Source organism: Trichechus manatus, unplaced genomic scaffold, assembly GCF_000243295.1.
Source record: "Trichechus manatus latirostris isolate Lorelei unplaced genomic scaffold, TriManLat1.0 scaffold00014, whole genome shotgun sequence".
In the NCBI taxonomy this organism is placed as follows: domain Eukaryota; kingdom Metazoa; phylum Chordata; class Mammalia; order Sirenia; family Trichechidae; genus Trichechus; species Trichechus manatus.
In genome coordinates, this window is record NW_004443950.1 from 21392590 (window position 1) to 21411810 (window position 19221).

Sequence of the window (19221 nt, forward strand, 5' to 3'; positions counted from 1 at the left end):
CTTGTAGGCAGCATATAGATGGATCGTGTTTTTTTATCTAATCTGCCACTCTCTGTCTCTTTATTGGTGCATTTAGTTCATTTACATTCAGCATAGTTATTGATGGGTATGAGTTTAGTGCTATCATTTTGATATCTTTTTTTGTGTGTTCACAGTTTCTTTGTTCCACTTGATTTTCTGTGCTGAGTCGTTTTTCTTTATGTATTTTCATCTTTTTCATTGTTGTTGATTTTGTGTTTGCTGAGTCTTTATATTTTTTTAGTTTTTTATTTTGACTTGTAGGAGTGTTAACATTGTTTGATTTCTTGACTGCTGTTTCTATGGGCATTGATTGTGGATCCAAGTAAAATAAAATCCTTTACAACTTCAATATTTGCTTTGTTTATCATGATGTTGCTTATTGGTCCAGGTTCAGCATCCTAGCAACATGCTAACCACCACTGATGGATGGGTGGTGGCCTCTTGTGAGATGCATTGGCTGGGACTCCAACCCAGTTTTCCATCATGAAAGGCAAGAATTCTACTACTCAACCACCACTGCTTCATCAAGAAAGGGCCTTTGTCCTGTTTGTTCTCTGCTGTCAGCACCAAGTACAGAGTGTGATACAGAAGAGGTGCTTAATAAAAGTATTTTTTACAATAGTTTTTAAGATTTCGCAATATATCCATGAATATATGCTCATGTAAATTTGAAGCAATGCAGGAGAGATCCCTTACCTCCTGCTGCATCACTCCCCAGCATGGTCATCTCCCTCCAGCACCCAGAAAACCTCTGCTAACATTCAGGGAGGATCCTTTTCCTGGGCACCCACTGCACAACCTTGCACACTCAGACTCTCACATGAAACAGAGATCAGTGTTTGTGCTTCTGTGATTTGATTTTTTTTTTTTTTACTTGCCAATATGTCTTAGAAATCTTCTCACTTTAGAACTTAGAGAATGATCTTATCCTTTCTAAGCTAAACTTATTATGCAATATAATATTAAAAAAAAAAAAAAACGCACACAAATGTAAGTGTACAGGTCAGTGAATTTCCCCCATGCGAACACACTCTTGTAACCAGGGCCCAGATCCAGAAAAAGAACATTTCTAGTGCCCCAGAATTTTCTGGTACCTCCTCCCAGACACTGTCTCCCAAAGGCTTTTAATACCACATATTAGTTTTGCTTAATTTTGGAATTTATATAGTGTTGTTAGATGCCATCAAGTTGGTTCCAACTCATAGCACCCCCATGCACAACAGAACAAAGCACTGCCCAGTCCTCCGCCATCCTCACAATCATTGCTATATTTGAGCCCATTGTTGCAGCCACTGTGTAAATCCATCTCAGTGCGGGTCTTCCTCTTTTTCCATGACCTTCCACTTTACCAAGCATGATGTCCTTCTCCAGGGACTGGTCCCTCCTGATAACCTGTCTGAAGCGTGTGAGATGAAGTCTCGCCATCCTTGCTTCTAAGGAACATTTTGGCTGTACTTCTTCCAAGACAGATTTGTTCGTTCTTCAGGCAGTCCATGGTATATTCAATATTCTTCGGCAACACCATAATTGAAAGGCTCCAATTCTTTGGTCTTCCTTATTCATTGTCCAGCTTTTGCATGCATATGTGACAATTGAAAATGCCATGGCTTGGGTCAGGCACTCCTTAGTCCTCAAAGTGACATCCTTGGTTTTCAACACTTCAAAGAAGCCTTTTGCAGAAGATTTGCCCAACGCAATATGTCATCTGATTTCTTGACTGCTGCTTCCATGGGCATTGATTTACATAAATGGAATCAAACAGTATATACTCTTTTGTGTCTCTTGTCTTTCACTTAATTACATTTGTGAGATTCTTCCATGTTGCTTTGGATAACACTACTTTTTTTTCTTTTTTCTTTTACTACTGTGTAGTATTTTATTGTATAACTATACCACAATATACTTACCTATTCCACTGTTGATGGAAATTTGGATTGTTGTCACTTACTAAAGTGTTCCAAAGGATATTTTTGTACAGGTCTTTAGTTGAACATATGTATGTGTTTCTGCTGGTGTATATCTAGAAGTAGACTTGCTGGGTCACTGAGTATGTGTGTGTGTAGTTTCAGTAAATGCTGCCAAACGGTTTTTCAAAGTAGTTGTATCAGTTTATATCACCTCAGCAATGTAAGAGAGTTCTAGTTGCTCCACATCGTCAGTAACTCTGGTAATTCTGTTTTAGGTCATTCTTATAAATTGCTGCATAGTATTTTATGGTGTGGATTACCTTAGTTTATTTATTCACTTTTTGAAATTATAAAAAATGTTGCTGAGAAAACCCTTAAACATAAAGGGTTTCCCCCCACACCACATGTGAATATTTCTGTAGTGTAGATTCCTAGCTTCATCAAAGAGTATGCACATTTTTAATTTTGATATCTACTGATAAAGTACCCTCCATAAAAGGGCTATGCCAAGTAATGCACTCACCAGTTGTTGAGAGCTCTGCTCTCATTTTTTTAAGTTTCTTTTCCCTCCCTCCCTCTCCCTCTCCCTCTTTCCTTCCTTTCTTCCTGTCCCTCCCTCCTTCCTCCCTTTCCCTCTCTTGCCCTCTCTCTCTCTTTCTTCTTTTTAAAATTGTTTTTTATGGATGGTGAAATATGGAGGGCTTCTAAATCTAAGTTAGGGTATATAAAGGCCAGTATAAACTAGTGAGCCCAGGGTGTTTAAAAGGAAGCATATATTGTGATCCCAACTAGCCCATAGGTAATATTTATAGATTGGCCTGGGGAGACCTATTTTAATCAATAGAAATGAAGTTGAAATCAATAGATATTTATATGTCAGTCAACATTTGAAAACATTTGAAAAAACCTTTCTTCTTTAAATAGGCTACGAAGATTTCATCTTTGTTCCTCCAAGGGATGATCCCTTCTGTACTCATGAGGGCTAGGGGAGTTCTAGTGGTGCTGCCAGCCCAGCCACCCTCAGAAGGCCACCCAGCTGTGGTGTCTACTGTACTGGTGCCAGTGCAGAGGTGGCAGGGCTGGGCTTCTCTGGGTCACCGGGGGCATTTCCTTTCCAGGTCCATTTCTGCGTTTTCCCTCCGATGAGAAGGTGAGGAATTTTTTTTTTTTTTTATTGTACTTCAGGTGAAGGTTTACAGAACAAATAGTTTCTCATTAAACAGTAGTACACATATTGTTTTATGACATTGGTTAACAACCCCATGACATGTCAACCCTCTCCCTTCTCGACCTTTTTTTTTTTGGTGAAAATATACATAGCCAAAGGTACACCATTTCAAAAATTTCTACATTCACAGTTCAGTGACATCAACTACGCTCTTCCAATTGTGCTGCTATTCTCACTTTAGATGAAGGTTTACAGAACAAAATAGTTTCTCATTAAACAGTTAGTACACATGTTGCCCTATGACAATGGTTAACAACCTCACTACACATCCACACTGTCCTTACTCAACCTTGGGTTCCCTATCACTGGCTTTCCTGTCGCCTTCTGCCTTCTAGCCCTTGTCCCTGAACTGCTGTGCCTCATTAGTCCCGTTTTGTTTTATGGGGATGTCCAATCCCTGGCTGAACGGCGAATCTTGGAAGTGACTTCACCACTGGGCTAAAAGGGTGTCTGGGGGCCATACTCTCGGGGTTTCTCCAGTCTCCTTTAAGCCAGTCAATCTGGTCTTTTTTTTGTGAGTTAGAATTTTGTTCTACATCCTTCTCCAGCTCTGTCTAGAACCCTCTGTTGTGATCCCGGTCAGAGCAGTCAGTGGTGGTAGCTGGGCACCTTCTAGCTGTACTGGACTCAGCCTGGTGGAGGCCTTGGTAGCTGTGGCCCATTAGTCCTTCGGACTAATCTTTTCCTTGTATCCTGTTGTCTTCATTCTCCCTTGCTCCCAAAGGGATGAGACCAGTGGAGTATCTTAGATGGCTGCTCACAGGCTTTTAAGACCCCAGACACTACTCACCAAGGTAGAATGTAGAACATTGTCTTTATAAACTGTGTTATGCCAATTGAGCTAGATGTTCCCTGAGACCATGGTCCCCACAGCCCTCCGTCCAGCAATTCAGTCCCTCAGGGAGTTTGGATGTGTCTGTGGAGCTTCCATGATCTTTCCTTGTACAAGTTGTGCTAGTTTCCCCAGTATTGTGTACTGTCTCACCCTTCAGAAGGTGAGGAAATTTGAAGGAATTCTTGAGAAGCAACTGTGGCCTTGGCTTTCCATGGAGTGTCTCTGTTCAGTGAAACGGGCGTGAGGAGGTGTGAAGAGATACACACGAGGCAGAGGGCACTCGGGGATACTCACCTCTGCATTTGAGAGCTGTAGGGGAGGTTGGTGGAAATGTCTGCTTGGGGTGGCCTGTGGCCTGTGATGCTCTTGGACTGAACATCAACAACCAAACTAGGTGAATTCAGCAGAAGTTACTGAGAGCAATTTGCATGCCAGGCTGTGTGGACACAGAGCTAAGGAATGCCTGGCCCCTACCCCATACTGTGTATGAAGAGACAGTTTATGTAAGTGGTTAGCCGCTTTAAAATCTATAAAGGCTGGAAGAGACGTACAAACAGTCATGGCAATAATTCCTTCTATTTCTCTAGAATTGAAAGTTACAGAGGACTTTCCCAGGTATTGTCTAATCACTGGGATTTGAGAGGCCATTTCAGCAGGTGAGTGAGTAAGGACTTCTTGAGGGAGGTAGAATGAGTAGGGCCTGGAGAATAAGCAGGAAGAGTTGAAAAGACGGAGCATCCTATGTGAAGTGGAAGAAACAACATAAACCAAGACATGGCTGAAGGAGCAGCATCAGGAAGAGGGTAGCCTGTATGTGTGTGTGGTGGGGGTGGCATAGAAGATAAGGTTTGGAAGGTAAAATGGGACTTGGTTATGCTGAGCTTTGAATATCAAGCTAAGAAGTTTGTGCTGATATGTGATCTTCTAATGCCCTTGTGATCTAAAGAAATAAGACCATCTTGACCACTTAAAAGTGAAGCATGTTACTCTAAGCTATTCATTTTGGCAACTCCTTATTACTAACTCTAAAGCCTCTAGAGTTTGTAATCAGTGTCTTATCATAAATACATTTTTGGATGACTGGGTGGGTGGGTGGATGGGCAGATGGGCTAGGTGAGTCAATTGCTTCCTCTTCCATGTAAGTCTTGATTCCTCTTTCATGTAATTTACCTGTTTACCTTCTCCCTGGATGCAACACTTTTGATACTATGGAGAAATTCAGTCAGGTTCAATGAGAATGTGGGTTGTACATGTACAGCCCACTCGGAAGAGGCCGATTCTAAGGATGGCCCCAAAGTCTCCACTGCATCACCTTTACTGTAGGTGATGCTGGGTCCCAGCCTGTGGCTCAACGGAGGTTTCACTGGGCTTTGAGATCATGGAGTGTGTAGACAGGCAAAAGTTCTGCTTGGTTCCATGGCTGCCTCAATGGAGACCACCAGCTCCCTTACAAGAATCACTCCGTCCTACCTCCAGAAGCTCTCATGCTCCAGAGTGCAAGTGTGCAACGCATGGCTGGTCTCAGCCATTAGCAAAATTGACAGTTGTTCATGTGTGCAATTTGAGAAGTCCTAGCATCTCCTCTGCCTCTAATACTTCATGCAACAACTGCCTGAAATTCCGCCAGGGTGAGAGAATTATTTGTTTGGATGAAGTTTCTCTAATTTATTGGACCCATTCTAGATTAGGATTTATATTATAGGTTTTGTAGAATAACAGGAAAAGAGAGTATGGGGAAGTAGTTCAGACCCTGAATGCTTTACTCCAGGTATGCAGGAAGCTTGGAAGTATGTCGAGCTTAGGAAGAGAAAGGGGAATATGCCACCCAAGGCAAGATTTATTTACTTCCCCACTTTTGTAAGGACTTACCTGGCTCTAAAAGCCGTATTTCACCTGGTAAACGATTACTGGCTACCAGATTGAACTGACTGGTGTCAACCCAGACACCCTACACCACCACCAGGCTGAGCTGGATTATGACTCTGCCTTGTCAGTCCCACAGTTAGATTTAAGTGACCTCAGCAATAGAGCACTCTTCTGCGGTATAGGAAGTGAGAGCATGGGCACTCCATGAGAGCTGGGTACTGTGCCCTGCCACTGGGTGCTCATGGATTGGTATGTGCTTGAACTCAAGGACAAAGTTTACTCAGAAGGTCCCAGAACTGAGTAGTTATTCACTCTTTATCATTTGAAGATTTGTCTGAGACAATTGCTTTGCCATGTGAATGTGAAGAAAATTTATTTTCTTTGCAGTGAGATTGATGCCCAAACTTTAGCAGGTCATGCCCTCCAGTTGAAAGAGTGTTTGTTTAGAGACAGGGAAGCTGACTTCCTTTCTGATCTTGGGGAGCCTCCCAACTTTCTGGCCTTTTCTTTCTCTGAGACATCTCTTCCACGGGGAGACTACCATCAAGGGAGTGGGGAGGGTGTTCAGGTTAGGGATTGCCGTGATGAGAAGATGAGGTTCTTGCACTGAAACCAAAATCCAAAGAGAGAAGTCTCACACCACATCTTCACCCAGAGCTCTCAACAGCTGGTGAGTGCATTACTTGGCATAGCCCTTTTATGGAGGGTACTTTATCAGTAGATATCAAAATTAAAAATGTGCATACTCTTTGATGAAGCTAGGAATCTACACTACAGAAATATTCACATGTGGTGTGGGGGGAAACCCTTTATGTTTAAGGGTTTTCTCAGCAACATTTTTTATAATTTCAAAAAGTGAATAAATAAACTAAGGTGATCCACACCATGAAATACTATGCAGCAATTTACAAGAATGACCTAAAACAGAATTACCAGAGTTACTGAAGATGTGGAGCAACTAGAACTCTCTTACATTGCTGAGGTGATATACACCATAGACTCCTAGTCTCTTCTTCTCTGCCACATCCGGAGAGACAGGTCTTGTGTAGCTCTCATTTTTTTAAGTTTCTTTTCCTTCCCTCCCTCCCCCTCTCCCTCCTTTCTTTCTCCTTTCTTCCTGTCCCTCACCTCCCCTTTGCCTCCTCTCTCCTCTCTCCTCTGTCCCCTCCCCTTTGCCTCCTCTCTCCTCTCTCCTCTCTCCCCTCCCCTTTGCCTCCTCTCTCCTCTCTCCCCTCTCCTTTGCCTCCTCTCTCCTCTCTTCCCTCTCCTTTGCCCACTTCCTGCTCCCTGCCTCCTTCCCCTCCCTCCCCTCCCTCCCTCCTCAAACACATAGGCCTCCCCAGGAATGTATGGCCATACTTTATAGGGAAGGGAAAGCAAATCTCTAGGAAGCATTTCACCAGCAAAGCGCCTTCCCAGGGAAGTTTGAGAATTTGAAAACTGAGGGTTGTAACTCCAGAACCTTCATTTTAGCCCAGAAAATGCCCACATTCACAGGACAGTTCACATTGAAATTGCTTCTGAGAATTGCTTCCTGGCATGGTCACACTTTCTTTTCTCCACCACCAACCCATGCCCCCTACCCCCCACCTGCCCACCCGCAGCCCCTGTGGCTGGAGAGTGTGGATCCACACAGACACTTCATCTCCACCTGTTGGGCGAGATTCATAACAGTGTGATGGAAGTAATTTCCACTTGCCCAGAAATGAATTCTGTTATGCTCCGGCTTTTTTATATTTATATGAAACATACTAATTTCTCTTTTTACCTAGTGGTTTAGTTTAGTTAGTGATGATAATAAATACGAATGAGAGAGCCGCTGCCTCAGACCTGATTGTCACAGTGGGCCGGCTGTGCCCTCCTTGCACATGTCCACGGTTCCTGTGTTCACGTCACGGAAGGCACGCACCACTGTGAGCTGTGGGGAGGGACTCAAGGCCCTCCTGGAGGAGCAGGTCTGGAATCCCACTGAGGGAGTCAGCGAAGGCTCTGTCTTGGCAGCCCACACTGCATCCCAGGGGCATGCAGGCACTCCCACACTCCTTCCGGGTGATTCCTTGACACTGGGGCCCGGAGCACGGACCTCCAGAGTTGAGTCAAATCTCCTTTCTACTCTACTGACTCATCCTGAGGGCTCCCAGCAGAGGACTGGGGTGAGAACAGGCTCCTAAGTGCAAGTCTCCCATTTAACTTGTTGGAACTCCAGTTTTCTCATCTGCAAAATGGGATCTCTCTATTATCCACCTCCCAAGACCATGGAGAGGATCAAGTGCAATGAATATAAATGTGTTTCATACACATACACATATTATTTAGGATTTTTTTTTCCATTACTTAGTTTTCTGGTATCTTTGGGCTAGAAGACTTTGTAGAAAGCTTTTGTAAATTTAGGAGATTTTATTTCTCATAAACGTGCATCTCTACCCAGTAGTCCCATTTAATTCTGCTCATGCCAAGTTCTTTGGTTCATCCCATTGTCTGAAAATGTGTCTCTGGCTTTTGGCTCTCAAGAGGTGGATGGCTGTCTTGCTGCTCTAAGCACTTGCTTTTCATTTGAGGGGCTGGGAACTGGAGGTTTACATAGGGAGGCAGTGACAACAGTTGTGTAAGTGCTCTGATCATGAAGAGGAACTTCAATGGAGTGACTTGGGGAAAGCCAAAATGCACGCCCCCCCAATTAGCCGCTCACCTGCTAGTCTCTGCTCCTGCTTATTCCTTTGCATCTTGAGCTGCTGCTGATTTGGTGTGAGTGAGAGCTCCCTCCCCCTCACAGTTGAGCTGCCTCCTGTCCTGGAGCTAGCAGCAGAAAGTTCTGTTTTATTTGTCTAAGAGAAAAGAGCTAGAGGATGTGTTCTTGCAGAGGGGTGCTTGGATGTGGGCAGGGCCAGGGATGGCTCCAGCTTGATGGGACCACCAACCGGGGGTGTTTCCTGCCCTTCCTCCTTCCCACCTAGAGTCCCACCCTCATTACGTGGCAGTGCTGAATGTACTGCTTGCCACACCCAGAGAGACTGAGTAGACTCAGGATCAAACCCTAGCACCTCTGCTTTGCTCTGGGACTAGCCAGAGTCTGGATGTATATGAGATGTTTTGGCAACCATTTAGGAGGTTTGAAGAAGTCATGTACGATGTCCACTGATTAATTCATTTATTCCACAGATATTTACTGAGTGGCCACTCTGGGCCAGACATTAGGGTTGTAGTAGATATCAAGGAACCTGGTCTTGACCACATAAAGCTTAAAGCCTGCTGGAATGTTGAGCTATAAGCAAGTGATTTCAGGGGTGTGCCTTGGAATGGGAAAGGCGAAGAGCTGAGAAGACAAAAGCTGGGGTCAGAGAAGCCCTTCCACCCCCAAAAGTGGCCTTCACCTGTGGCTTGGGGAGGGGTACATTGGGCCACCCTCCACGTTTCTGCATGTGCTCCAGGCTTTCCAGAAGAGAAGGCAGCAGGGGAAAGAAGCATGAGAGATCTGGGAACATTCTAGAAACAGAGAGAGGCTAGAGAGGAAGAAGGGATGAGATGGTAGAGGACCTTGGGGCCACTTTGAGGAATTTGGACTTTCTTCCAAGCCTGATAGGAAGTCACTGAGGGTGTTATAGGTTGGGGATGGGGGGGGTGGTGACATGACCAGCCCACTGTTTTATAGTGATCCCCGTGGCTTATGTGCGGAGAACAGGTTGAAGGGGCTGTACTCAGTGAGTTCATTTAGGAGGGGGTTAGAGGTGCTGTCCCTGGACCAGGCTGGCATTGCATCAGTGGGAACAGGGAGAAGGGGCAGATCTTGTTACAAAGGTTGATAACAGCACCTTGCTGCTGGGAGTGACCTCAAATTAGCCTCTTTTCAAATGAGACAGCGAGTGTCGATTGCTTGCCTACTGTGTGCAAGACTGTGGAGCATAGAAGACTGGGCCCTTGCCCTCAGAGTGTTCAGACAAGAGCTTGCTGACAGTTAAATAGCAACAAAGGATTCAAATAAACGTGCAAGATGATGGCGGAGCTGCCCAGGGCCATGTACAATTAATTGTCAGGTCCCTGCGGTGGACAGTGGCCCCCAAGAGGAAAGACCACTGAAGGCTTCTCGTCCAGACCTGCCTGCCAGCCACTTGACCTTCCACTGTCCTCATAGTCAGTGAGCGGAGACATTCAGCCCTCCCTTCCTTGCCTGATCCGGGGTATTAACTGTCCCCGTGCCTGGAAATTCTTCTTTCCGTCCAACCAGGGACATTGCTCATTAGGTTCAGTTCAGAGCAAAAAAAGACTAAGAAGCGATTTGATATCTGACTATTCATGAGGACAAGTCCCTACAGAGAACACACAAGAGCAAACAGGTTTACACCTCAGTCCTTTACCCTTTCCTCAGAAAGGCCGTGAAGTGATAGACATGTAGAGAAGGAAGGGCCTTGCAGACCCTTTAGTCCTATGCTCTGTGCTGTACAGAGGGGGAGATGGAGGCCTAGAGGAAGAAAAGGTACTGCTCAGAGTGCTACAGATGTCCTGCTGCCTATGACATGTGCCGTATTCCACACTTGTGGAATACGGGAGTGCTTTCCATCCCTCAGTCCCCTCTGCCATCTCTCTGTGCCAAATTCTACCTTATCACAGCTTTGTGAAGTTTGATAATGAAGAATGGATATGATTTTCTTGGAGGAGTTCAATTACTGCAAAGCATAGTGGAAGGATTAGTGCTCTGCCCTCCATTTTAACATGGAGGGGAGAATCAGTGGGTAGAAGTCTTCAGCTCACCCTAAGGAAATTTTTCTCACAGTTGGGTTTGAAAAGACAACGGCCGTCTGAACAGTAGCGAGGTTCTTACCACATTTAAGTGCACTTGTGAGTGGCCTCAGAAACTACAGCTAGGCCAGGTGTGGTGTAGGGTGGGGACAGGCCTCCCCAGGACCCAAATTCTCTTGGCACTGGAACTTTGTAATTGTCTTCAGAGTTGGGTTTTGTTCCCACCAGGGAAGCTGGCCTTACTTTTCTTTCAATATTAATTTCCTCTTTAGTCATCGGACTGATGACATTCTGATACTGCTAGGCAGCTTTCAAAGCATATTCAAGTCCATTGAGGCCAGCCCAGGGTGGGAGCTAGTCAGAGAAATGATGTTGTATGTGGAGGGGTACTCTGGCCAGCCTGCTGTACTACCCCATGCTGTGCTAAAGCTTCTGTGGGGTCTCCTTGCTCTGGGAAGTTCTGTTTCTGTGGGGGAGGTGGGCCAGCAAAGCTGCTAGTTTTTTCCTCTTAGTTGGTAGCCTCCATGCTACAGGAATGCCTGGGTGATACAGACAGTTAAAATGCTTGGCTGCTAACTGAAAGGTTGGAGGTTCGAGTCTACCTCAGGGTGCCTCACAAGAAAGCCTGGTGATCTACTTTGAAAAAATCAGCCATTGAAAATCCTATGGAGCACAGTTCTACTCTGACGCACATGGTGTTGCTGTGAGTTGGAATCGACTTGACAGCAACTGGGTTTTTGGTCCATGTCACAGGGGGCTCTTTCAGGTCAACTATGGGCCCCCTGCTTCCTCTGGCCACCTGGTGTCCTCCTGCAGTGGCTCCGAGTGGGACCGTTTCTGGATCCCTGCTTCTCCTGGACTTCATGCAGTAAGGGGAACAGAGAGGCCAGGCTGTGGGTTTCATGCTGCAGACTTTGGCTCAGAGGGAAATCTCCAGGAGAGAAGGGGCTTTGGTACTTATCCCTGCTCACATGAGGACAGAGCTTTTCTTTGAGTCTCAGTTGTAAGGACACAAAACATTGGATTTCTTTCTCCTTTCTCTGACCGGTTGTTCAAAATGAAGTCCCTTTCATAGAAACGTTACACATGTGGGCAGCCCATGCGTTTCTGTGGACAGTGGGCTGCATCTAGTTCAGCCCACCTCCCCTGATCTAGCCCCTCACCCACAGGCTACCCCTTCAGACTTGTCTCGATGCCCTGACCTCGGTCATGCTCTGAACCCTAACGGGGGAGACCAACAGTCATGACAAACCAGGGGTCATGGAGCTTTCAGTATTAAAAGCAAGACAGACAAGTCATTCTACCTCCCTCTGCCCTCCCCCCGGGCCTGCCAGCCCCACTGGAGTTTTCCAGTCCAGATTTTCAGATGTTGTGCTTGTTGGTTGCCATCGAGTCAGCCCCAACTCATGGTGACTCCATGTGCGACAGAACAGAGCGCTGCCTGGTCATGGACCATCTTCAGGATCACTGGTGTGCCTGGGCCCTTTGCTGCAGCCACCGTGTATCTGGAGTGCCTTCCCACCCAGGGCTCATCTTCCAGCACTCTGTTAGATAGATCCTGTTGCGACCCACAGGGTTTTCATTTCTAGAAGTGTGCTGCAAGGTGAGGAAGCATGTGGAGGAGAGTGTGATTTTTTTTCCCTCCTGTTCCTTTTCCAACGCGTGCATTCACGTTCTTTGTTGTGGAGTATTCTTACCTCTAACCTGGTTGGTGGAAATGGTTAAGTGCTCCACTAGCCGAAAGGTTGGTGGTCCAAAACCTTTCAGAGGCGCCTCGGAACACAGACCTGGCAATCTGCTTCTGAAAAGTCACAGCCTTGCAAACCCTATGCAGCAGTTCTACTCTACACACATGGGGTCGCCATGAGTCAGAGTCAACTCCGCGGCAACTGACAACAGCAACACCCTGAGGCAAATGGACATACCTGGGGTTCTCCTCTATCCAGGTTCAAATAACGTCACTGTTGGGACGTCACTGTTGTGGGTCAGCTTACCAACCTTGGCGCTCAAAGGGGAGGCTCAGGAATGAAGGAATCACACTTGACCTGGACTGAAGAGCTAACAAGAACCACACTCTGTTTGGCTCTAGGAAGTCTTATTTACTGGAGCCACTTCACTGTTTCTTCTGGTGTGAAGTTAACCTGGGGCAAGAGGAGGGGCAAATCTCTGAAGTTATGGGAGCAAATTTCACAAATAAAGCTTCTCTTTATTTTCTAAGAGGTTTTTTTTTTTTTTCCCTCATTCTGTTTTGTTTTTTACCAACCTTGCAATTAAGCGCTGCAGTCATCCCATTTAGGCAAAGCACTTACCCACTGGTCTTTTGAAACAAACAGGTATTTAGGGGCTGACAGGCAGAAGTGAGTTTTTTTTTCCCTCCTCCTCTGCCTTATAATTGTTACTCACCACTGGGCTGGCCGTGCGTGATTGTTCCCAAGACCTCCCAGATGGCCATGTTAGGCTAGCTTCAGTGAGAAAAACCTGAGTCACCAAAGGCTAGAGAATGGGGAAAAACAAATCCATTTTTTCCATTAGCATGAGTGGTCTCCCAGTTTTGCATCTCTGAATGTGCACCTTCTAGAACCCACAGCTGCTCGGGCCTGTTCTCCACTCAGGAAGTGCTTGCTGGATTTACATTCCCAGTTACACTGCTTCCAGAAAGACAGGATCCCTGTTGGATGCCCGCGAAGCTTATGCTGAGTAAATATTGACAAAGTAGTCCAAAGAGCAAACACTTTGACATTTGTAAGGTCCACTGGAAGGTCTTGTATATATTTATACAGCAGAAATGAGCACCGCATACCAATTTTCCCCAACTTGCTCTGACATACTTCTGCATGGATAGCGTATGTCTGTGAGGGGCTGAGACTGGCTGAATGTACACCTGGGAACCGGGGCCAGGGCTGGGTGGGAGTAGGTCAGGGTCTTCCCTCCCAGCTGTAACAAACAGCACCCATCCTGGTACAAAACTTTCCCTAAGTTTTTATGAGACCCGGTTTTCCAGAAGGCAGAAAGAAAAAAAAAAAAAAGCCACAGAACCTTGGTTTTAATTTCTTGTAATTGATGTACTTTCTTTTTACTTTGGAAGAATTTTACTGATGTTTTTCATAGTTTATATTTATTAAAGATTGAGTCTCAAAAATGTAATGAGTAAAAAATGCTTGCTTAATTTAAATTGTGAATCTGTCTGTTAAGAAATGCATTAGGGCTAGGAGAAGCATAAGACATATTAATTGACAGACAGGAACTGCTGTCTCTGAGGTTGATACAAGTAATTTATTACTTTAGAAATGAATGCCACCTCCAGAATGTGCTTCATTAATTTCAAATTTAGTTTTAATTTCAAGCTGTTGCCCCTTGAGAAGAATAAGGTGGCAAATTATGTTTGAAGAGCAGATTTTTTTTTTTTTTGCTCCGAAGAAACACCACATTTTAACTGTTTAATTTTACCAGTAAGTGTGCCCATCTAGTTTGCCGTGTTCCTTGAGAGCTGAGAAAATATTCTAGGTAGGATCAACACTTACTAATGCTTTTTCTTTTTTTCTTTGTCTCCCTCTCCCCCTCTCTGTCTCCTGTCTACACTGCCTGTCTTGCTATCCCACCTGTTATCACGGCAGCCTACGTTTCAGATGAGCTCAAGGCTGCCGCCCTGGTGGACGAAGATATAGACCCCGAAGAGAACCCAGCAGATGGAGAGCCCTCGGCCAAATACATGTGCCCGGAGAAGGAGCTCAGTAAGACCTGCCCCAGTTACCAGAACTCCCCAGCTGCTGAGTTTTCCAGCCACGAGATGGACAGCGAGTCCCACATCAGTGAGACCAGTGACCGAATGGCTGACTTTGAGAGTGGCTCCATCAAGAACGAAGAGGAGACAAAGGAGGTCGCCGTCCCATTGGAAGACACAACCGTGTCGGATAGCTTGGAGCAGATGAAGGCCGTGTACAACAACTTCCTGTCCAACTCCTACTGGTCCAACCTCAACCTCAACCTCCACCAGCCCTCCTCCGAGAAGAACAATGGCAGCAGCAGCAGCAGCAGCAGCAGCAGTAGCAGCTGTGGCAGCAGCAGCTTTGACTGGCACCAGAGCGCCATGGCCAAGACCCTGCAGCAAGTGTCGCAGAGCCGCATGCTGCCCGAGCCCAGCCTGTTCAGCACCGTGCAGCTGTACCGGCAGAGCAGCAAGCTCTACGGCTCCATCTTCACGGGGGCCAGCAAGTTCCGCTGCAAGGACTGCAGTGCCGCCTACGACACGCTGGTGGAGTTGACGGTGCACATGAACGAGACGGGGCATTACCGTGACGACAACCACGAGACGGATACCAACAACCCCAGGCGGTGGTCCAAGCCCCGCAAACGCTCCTTGCTGGAAATGGAAGGGAAGGAAGACGCCCAGAAGGTGTTAAAGTGCATGTACTGTGGCCACTCCTTCGAGTCCCTGCAGGACTTGAGTGTCCATATGATCAAAACAAAACACTACCAAAAAGTGCCTCTGAAAGAACCCGTCACCCCTGTCGCAGCCAAAATCATCCCTGCCACTCGGAAGAAAGTGTCGCTGGAGCTGGAGCTGCCCAGTTCCCCGGATTCCACAGGTGGGACCCCCAAAGCCACGCTGGCGGACACGAACGATGCCCTCCAGAAGAGCTCCAACCCTTACATTACACCAAATAACCGGTACGGCCACCAGAACGGGGCCAGCTACGCGTGGCACTTTGAGGCCCGCAAGTCCCAGATCCTCAAGTGCATGGAGTGTGGCAGCTCCCACGACACACTGCAGGAGCTCACGGCCCACATGATGGTGACCGGCCACTTCATCAAGGTCACGAACTCAGCCATGAAGAAGGGGAAGCCCATCATGGAGACGCCCGTCACGCCCACCATCACGACCCTGCTGGATGAGAAGGTGCAGTCTGTGCCCCTGGCAGCCACCACCTTCACGTCCCCCTCCAATACACCTTCGAGTGTCTCCCCAAAACTGAACGTGGAAGTCAAGAAGGAAGTGGACAAGGAGGAGAAACCTAAGGAAAAGGAGAAGCCCGGTGAAGAAGAGGAAAAGTATGACCTCTCTTCCAAATACCATTATTTGACTGAAAATGACTTGGAAGAGAGTCCCAAGGGGGGGCTAGATATCCTGAAGTCCCTCGAAAACACAGTGACGTCCGCAATCAACAAGGCCCAGAATGGTACTCCCAGCTGGGGGGGCTACCCCAGCATCCATGCCGCCTACCAGCTACCCAACATGATGAAGTTGTCTCTGGGCTCATCGGGGAAAAGCACGCCCCTGAAGCCCATGTTTGGCAACAGCGAGATTGTGTCTCCCACCAAAAGCCAGACACTGGTCTCCCCACCCAGCAGCCAGACCTCACCCATGCCCAGGACGAACTTCCATGCCATGGAGGAGCTGGTGAAGAAAGTCACAGAGAAAGTGGCCAAAGTCGAGGAGAAGATGAAGGAGCCAGAGAGCAAGCTCTCTCCGCCCAAGCGGGCCACACCCTCCCCGTGCAGCAGCGAAGTCAGCGAGCCCATCAAGATGGAGGCAGCCAGTGACGGGGGCTTCAAAAGCCAGGAGAGCAGCCCCAGCCCCCAGCGGGACGGGTGCAAGGAGGGGAGTCCGCCGGCAGAGCCAGTGGAGAATGGCAAGGAGCTGGTGAAGCCCATGACCAGCAGCCTGAGTAGCAGCACGGCCATCATCACTGACCACCCGCCTGAACAGCCTTTTGTTAACCCTTTGAGCGCCCTCCAGTCAGTCATGAACATTCACCTGGGCAAGGCTGCCAAGCCCTCCCTGCCTGCCCTGGACCCTATGAGCATGCTTTTCAAGATGAGCAATAGCTTGGCCGAGAAGGCCGCAGTGGCCACCCCACCGCCCCTCCAATCCAAGAAGGTAGACCACCTAGACCGCTATTTCTACCACGTCAGCAACGACCAGCCCATAGACTTGACGAAAGGGAAGAGCGAGAAAAGCTGCTCTTTGGGTTCAGTGCTTCTGTCACCCACGTCCACATCCCCAGCAACCTCCTCATCCTCGGTGACAACGGCAAAGACATCTGCAGTAGTATCGTTCATGTCAAACTCGCCGCTACGCGAGAATGCCTTGTCAGATATATCTGATATGCTGAAGAACTTGACAGAGAGCCACACGTCAAAATCCTCCACTCCTTCCAGCATCTCCGAGAAGTCTGACATTGATGGGGCCACTTTAGAGGAGGCCGAGGAGTCGACGCCCGCGCAGAAGAGGAAGGGCCGTCAGTCAAACTGGAACCCTCAGCACCTGCTGATCCTGCAGGCCCAGTTTGCCGCCAGCCTGCGGCAGACCGCCGAGGGGAAGTACATCATGTCAGACCTGAGCCCCCAGGAGCGGATGCACATCTCCAGGTTCACGGGCCTTTCGATGACCACCATCAGCCACTGGCTGGCCAATGTGAAATACCAGCTTCGAAGGACAGGTGGAACAAAGTTCCTCAAAAACTTGGACACTGGCCACCCAGTGTTCTTTTGTAATGACTGCGCATCACAAATTAGGACTCCTCCCACGTACGTCGGTCATCTCGAGTCACACCTGGGCTTCCGCCTACGGGACTTGTCCAAACTGTCCGCCGAACAGATTAACAATCAAATAGCACAAACCAAGTCGCCGTCAGAAAAATTGGTGACGTCCTCCCCCGAGGAGGATCTGGGGACCTCCTATCAGTGCAAGCTCTGTAATCGGACCTTTGCCAGCAAGCATGCCGTCAAGCTGCATCTCAGCAAAACCCACGGGAAATCTCCGGAAGACCACCTTCTGTATGTGTCCGAGCTAGAGAAGCAGTAGCACTTGCTTTGGATTCCAAGGACTCTAATTTGCTTTGAGGGAAACTCTGGAAGGCACCTTCAGGCCCCTCTGTCTTGTTCTTGGCACACGTTCTTATTTTAACTGCAGAGAAAACACCTTGGGCTGGACTGTTTTGTATAACTGTATAGTGTTTAATAGAGGCGCATAATCAGCTGTTGTTACTGGTAAAATATGAAGGTTAAAATGCAGTGGTAAGTGTTTGGAACTTTGTGTAAATGGGATTTAGTTGTGAGCATCCCTCTGATGCTTCAAGCTGCATGCATTTACAGACAGTTTAATTAAGCATTTATAATGAAACCGGGCACACTTTTTCCATGTGACTTGAGTGTGCTAGCATTTCTCACCCTTTCATCTTTAGCCCTCTGAGTACTTTGAAGCACTTTTGCATTAATTTGGTTATAAAATAAAATGAAATAATAATAATGTATGAAGCTCTGTTTTTTAAACTCCTTACCAGCTTAGTTATAATTAATAATATGAACCTCCATTTATGCAGGTCTGCAGGGGTATAACAAGCCTTGAAATTTAAAAGAATATTATTTTCACATTGAAACATAGATGTATATATTGTATAGATTTCAGACTCTCTTATGAAAAATGTGACTGTGGTTAAATGACCTTTTTTTCCTGCATTTATAGCAACAGTGTTTTACGGACCTGCTATGCTCTGGGCATAAGCTGTGCCTATGTGTAGTGTATATTTCTTTTTCTTTTTTTTTAAGGTCTATGGGTTTTGTTTTTTTTTTTTTTTTTTTACAAGCAAGCATTGTAAATTATACAGAAGATACCACAGATAGCATTTATAAAGTATACAGAAACATTATCTGAAAAGCAAAGTATGATTGTTTTGCTATACAGTACATCTATATTGATAGAGGTTCATGTTTAAATTATACATATTTATTAGCATCGTATTATCATTTGTTTTGAGCAGTCTGAATAAACAAGGCCAGGAAACGCATCCAAGGCAGGCGTCATAACTATTTTGCACATGATTTTTAAAGGTATTTATTAGAAATCAAAGAACATTCAAAATAAACGCAGTGCTCAAAGGGTTAAGTCTATCTGAAAAGGAAAAAAAATAAAAAAAAAGAACTCGTACTGTATTTCCTAAACATTGAGAAAGCCTTTAAAACGTTTGTACTGTAATACTTTGCTTGAAAGTCACAAGGCATTCTGTCATACAACCTCTTCCACTTATTTATAAGCCCTCTTGGTTGCTATTCCATATCGTAGGATGCCTTTTTATTTCGATTGGTAACTTTCTGTTTTGTTCTTCCTAATTATTCTCCCAAGATCCCACACTGCAGCAGCTTTATCTTTAGGCTTATGAAAGGTAACCCGTGGTTACCGGCTCTCGGAGTGATTCTGTTCTTCTCCATTTTTGGCAGTTGATTTGCAGAAGTAACTGACGGCTGACACCGTATGAGAACCTGTGTATAAAATATTGGCATGTAAACAGCACAGACCCTGTGTCACACTCTGTGCCCTGTTTCGTTGTTGACAATGAAGCACCATTCTGTGACTCTTCATAGAACCCTTTTTTCTACGGCAGCATTAAAATTGTCTTTTTGCTATAATTTTGTGTTGCATTCACAATTATGTCTGAAATGTGCTACGACTAACGAGCACATTAAAATTAAATTGTATGCTCTCTGTTTATGACTGACTTGGTGGCTGCGTCTGCCAGGTGCTGGCAGTCGGAATCCGCACGTAAATCAGGGGCGTTTTAGTGAACTTTGGCGTTTGGAGAGCAGGGAGCCCTTACTCAGGGGTGTTGTGAACAGAATTTTCCCCAGGAATG

General features: G+C 46.3%; 1 protein-coding gene across 1 annotated transcript in view; it reads left to right on the plus strand.

The window, feature by feature from the left end:
• The window catches only part of TSHZ3 (teashirt zinc finger homeobox 3), a 75704-nt gene extending 56707 nt beyond the window's left edge, over positions 1-18997 (plus strand). The window contains exon 2 of the mRNA XM_004371621.3: positions 14206-18997. Coding sequence (XP_004371678.1) covers positions 14206-17396 — 3191 coding nt within the window. The 3' untranslated portion in view covers positions 17397-18997. The remainder of the gene's footprint in view (positions 1-14205) is intronic.
• The last annotated feature ends 224 nt before the right edge of the window (positions 18998-19221 follow it).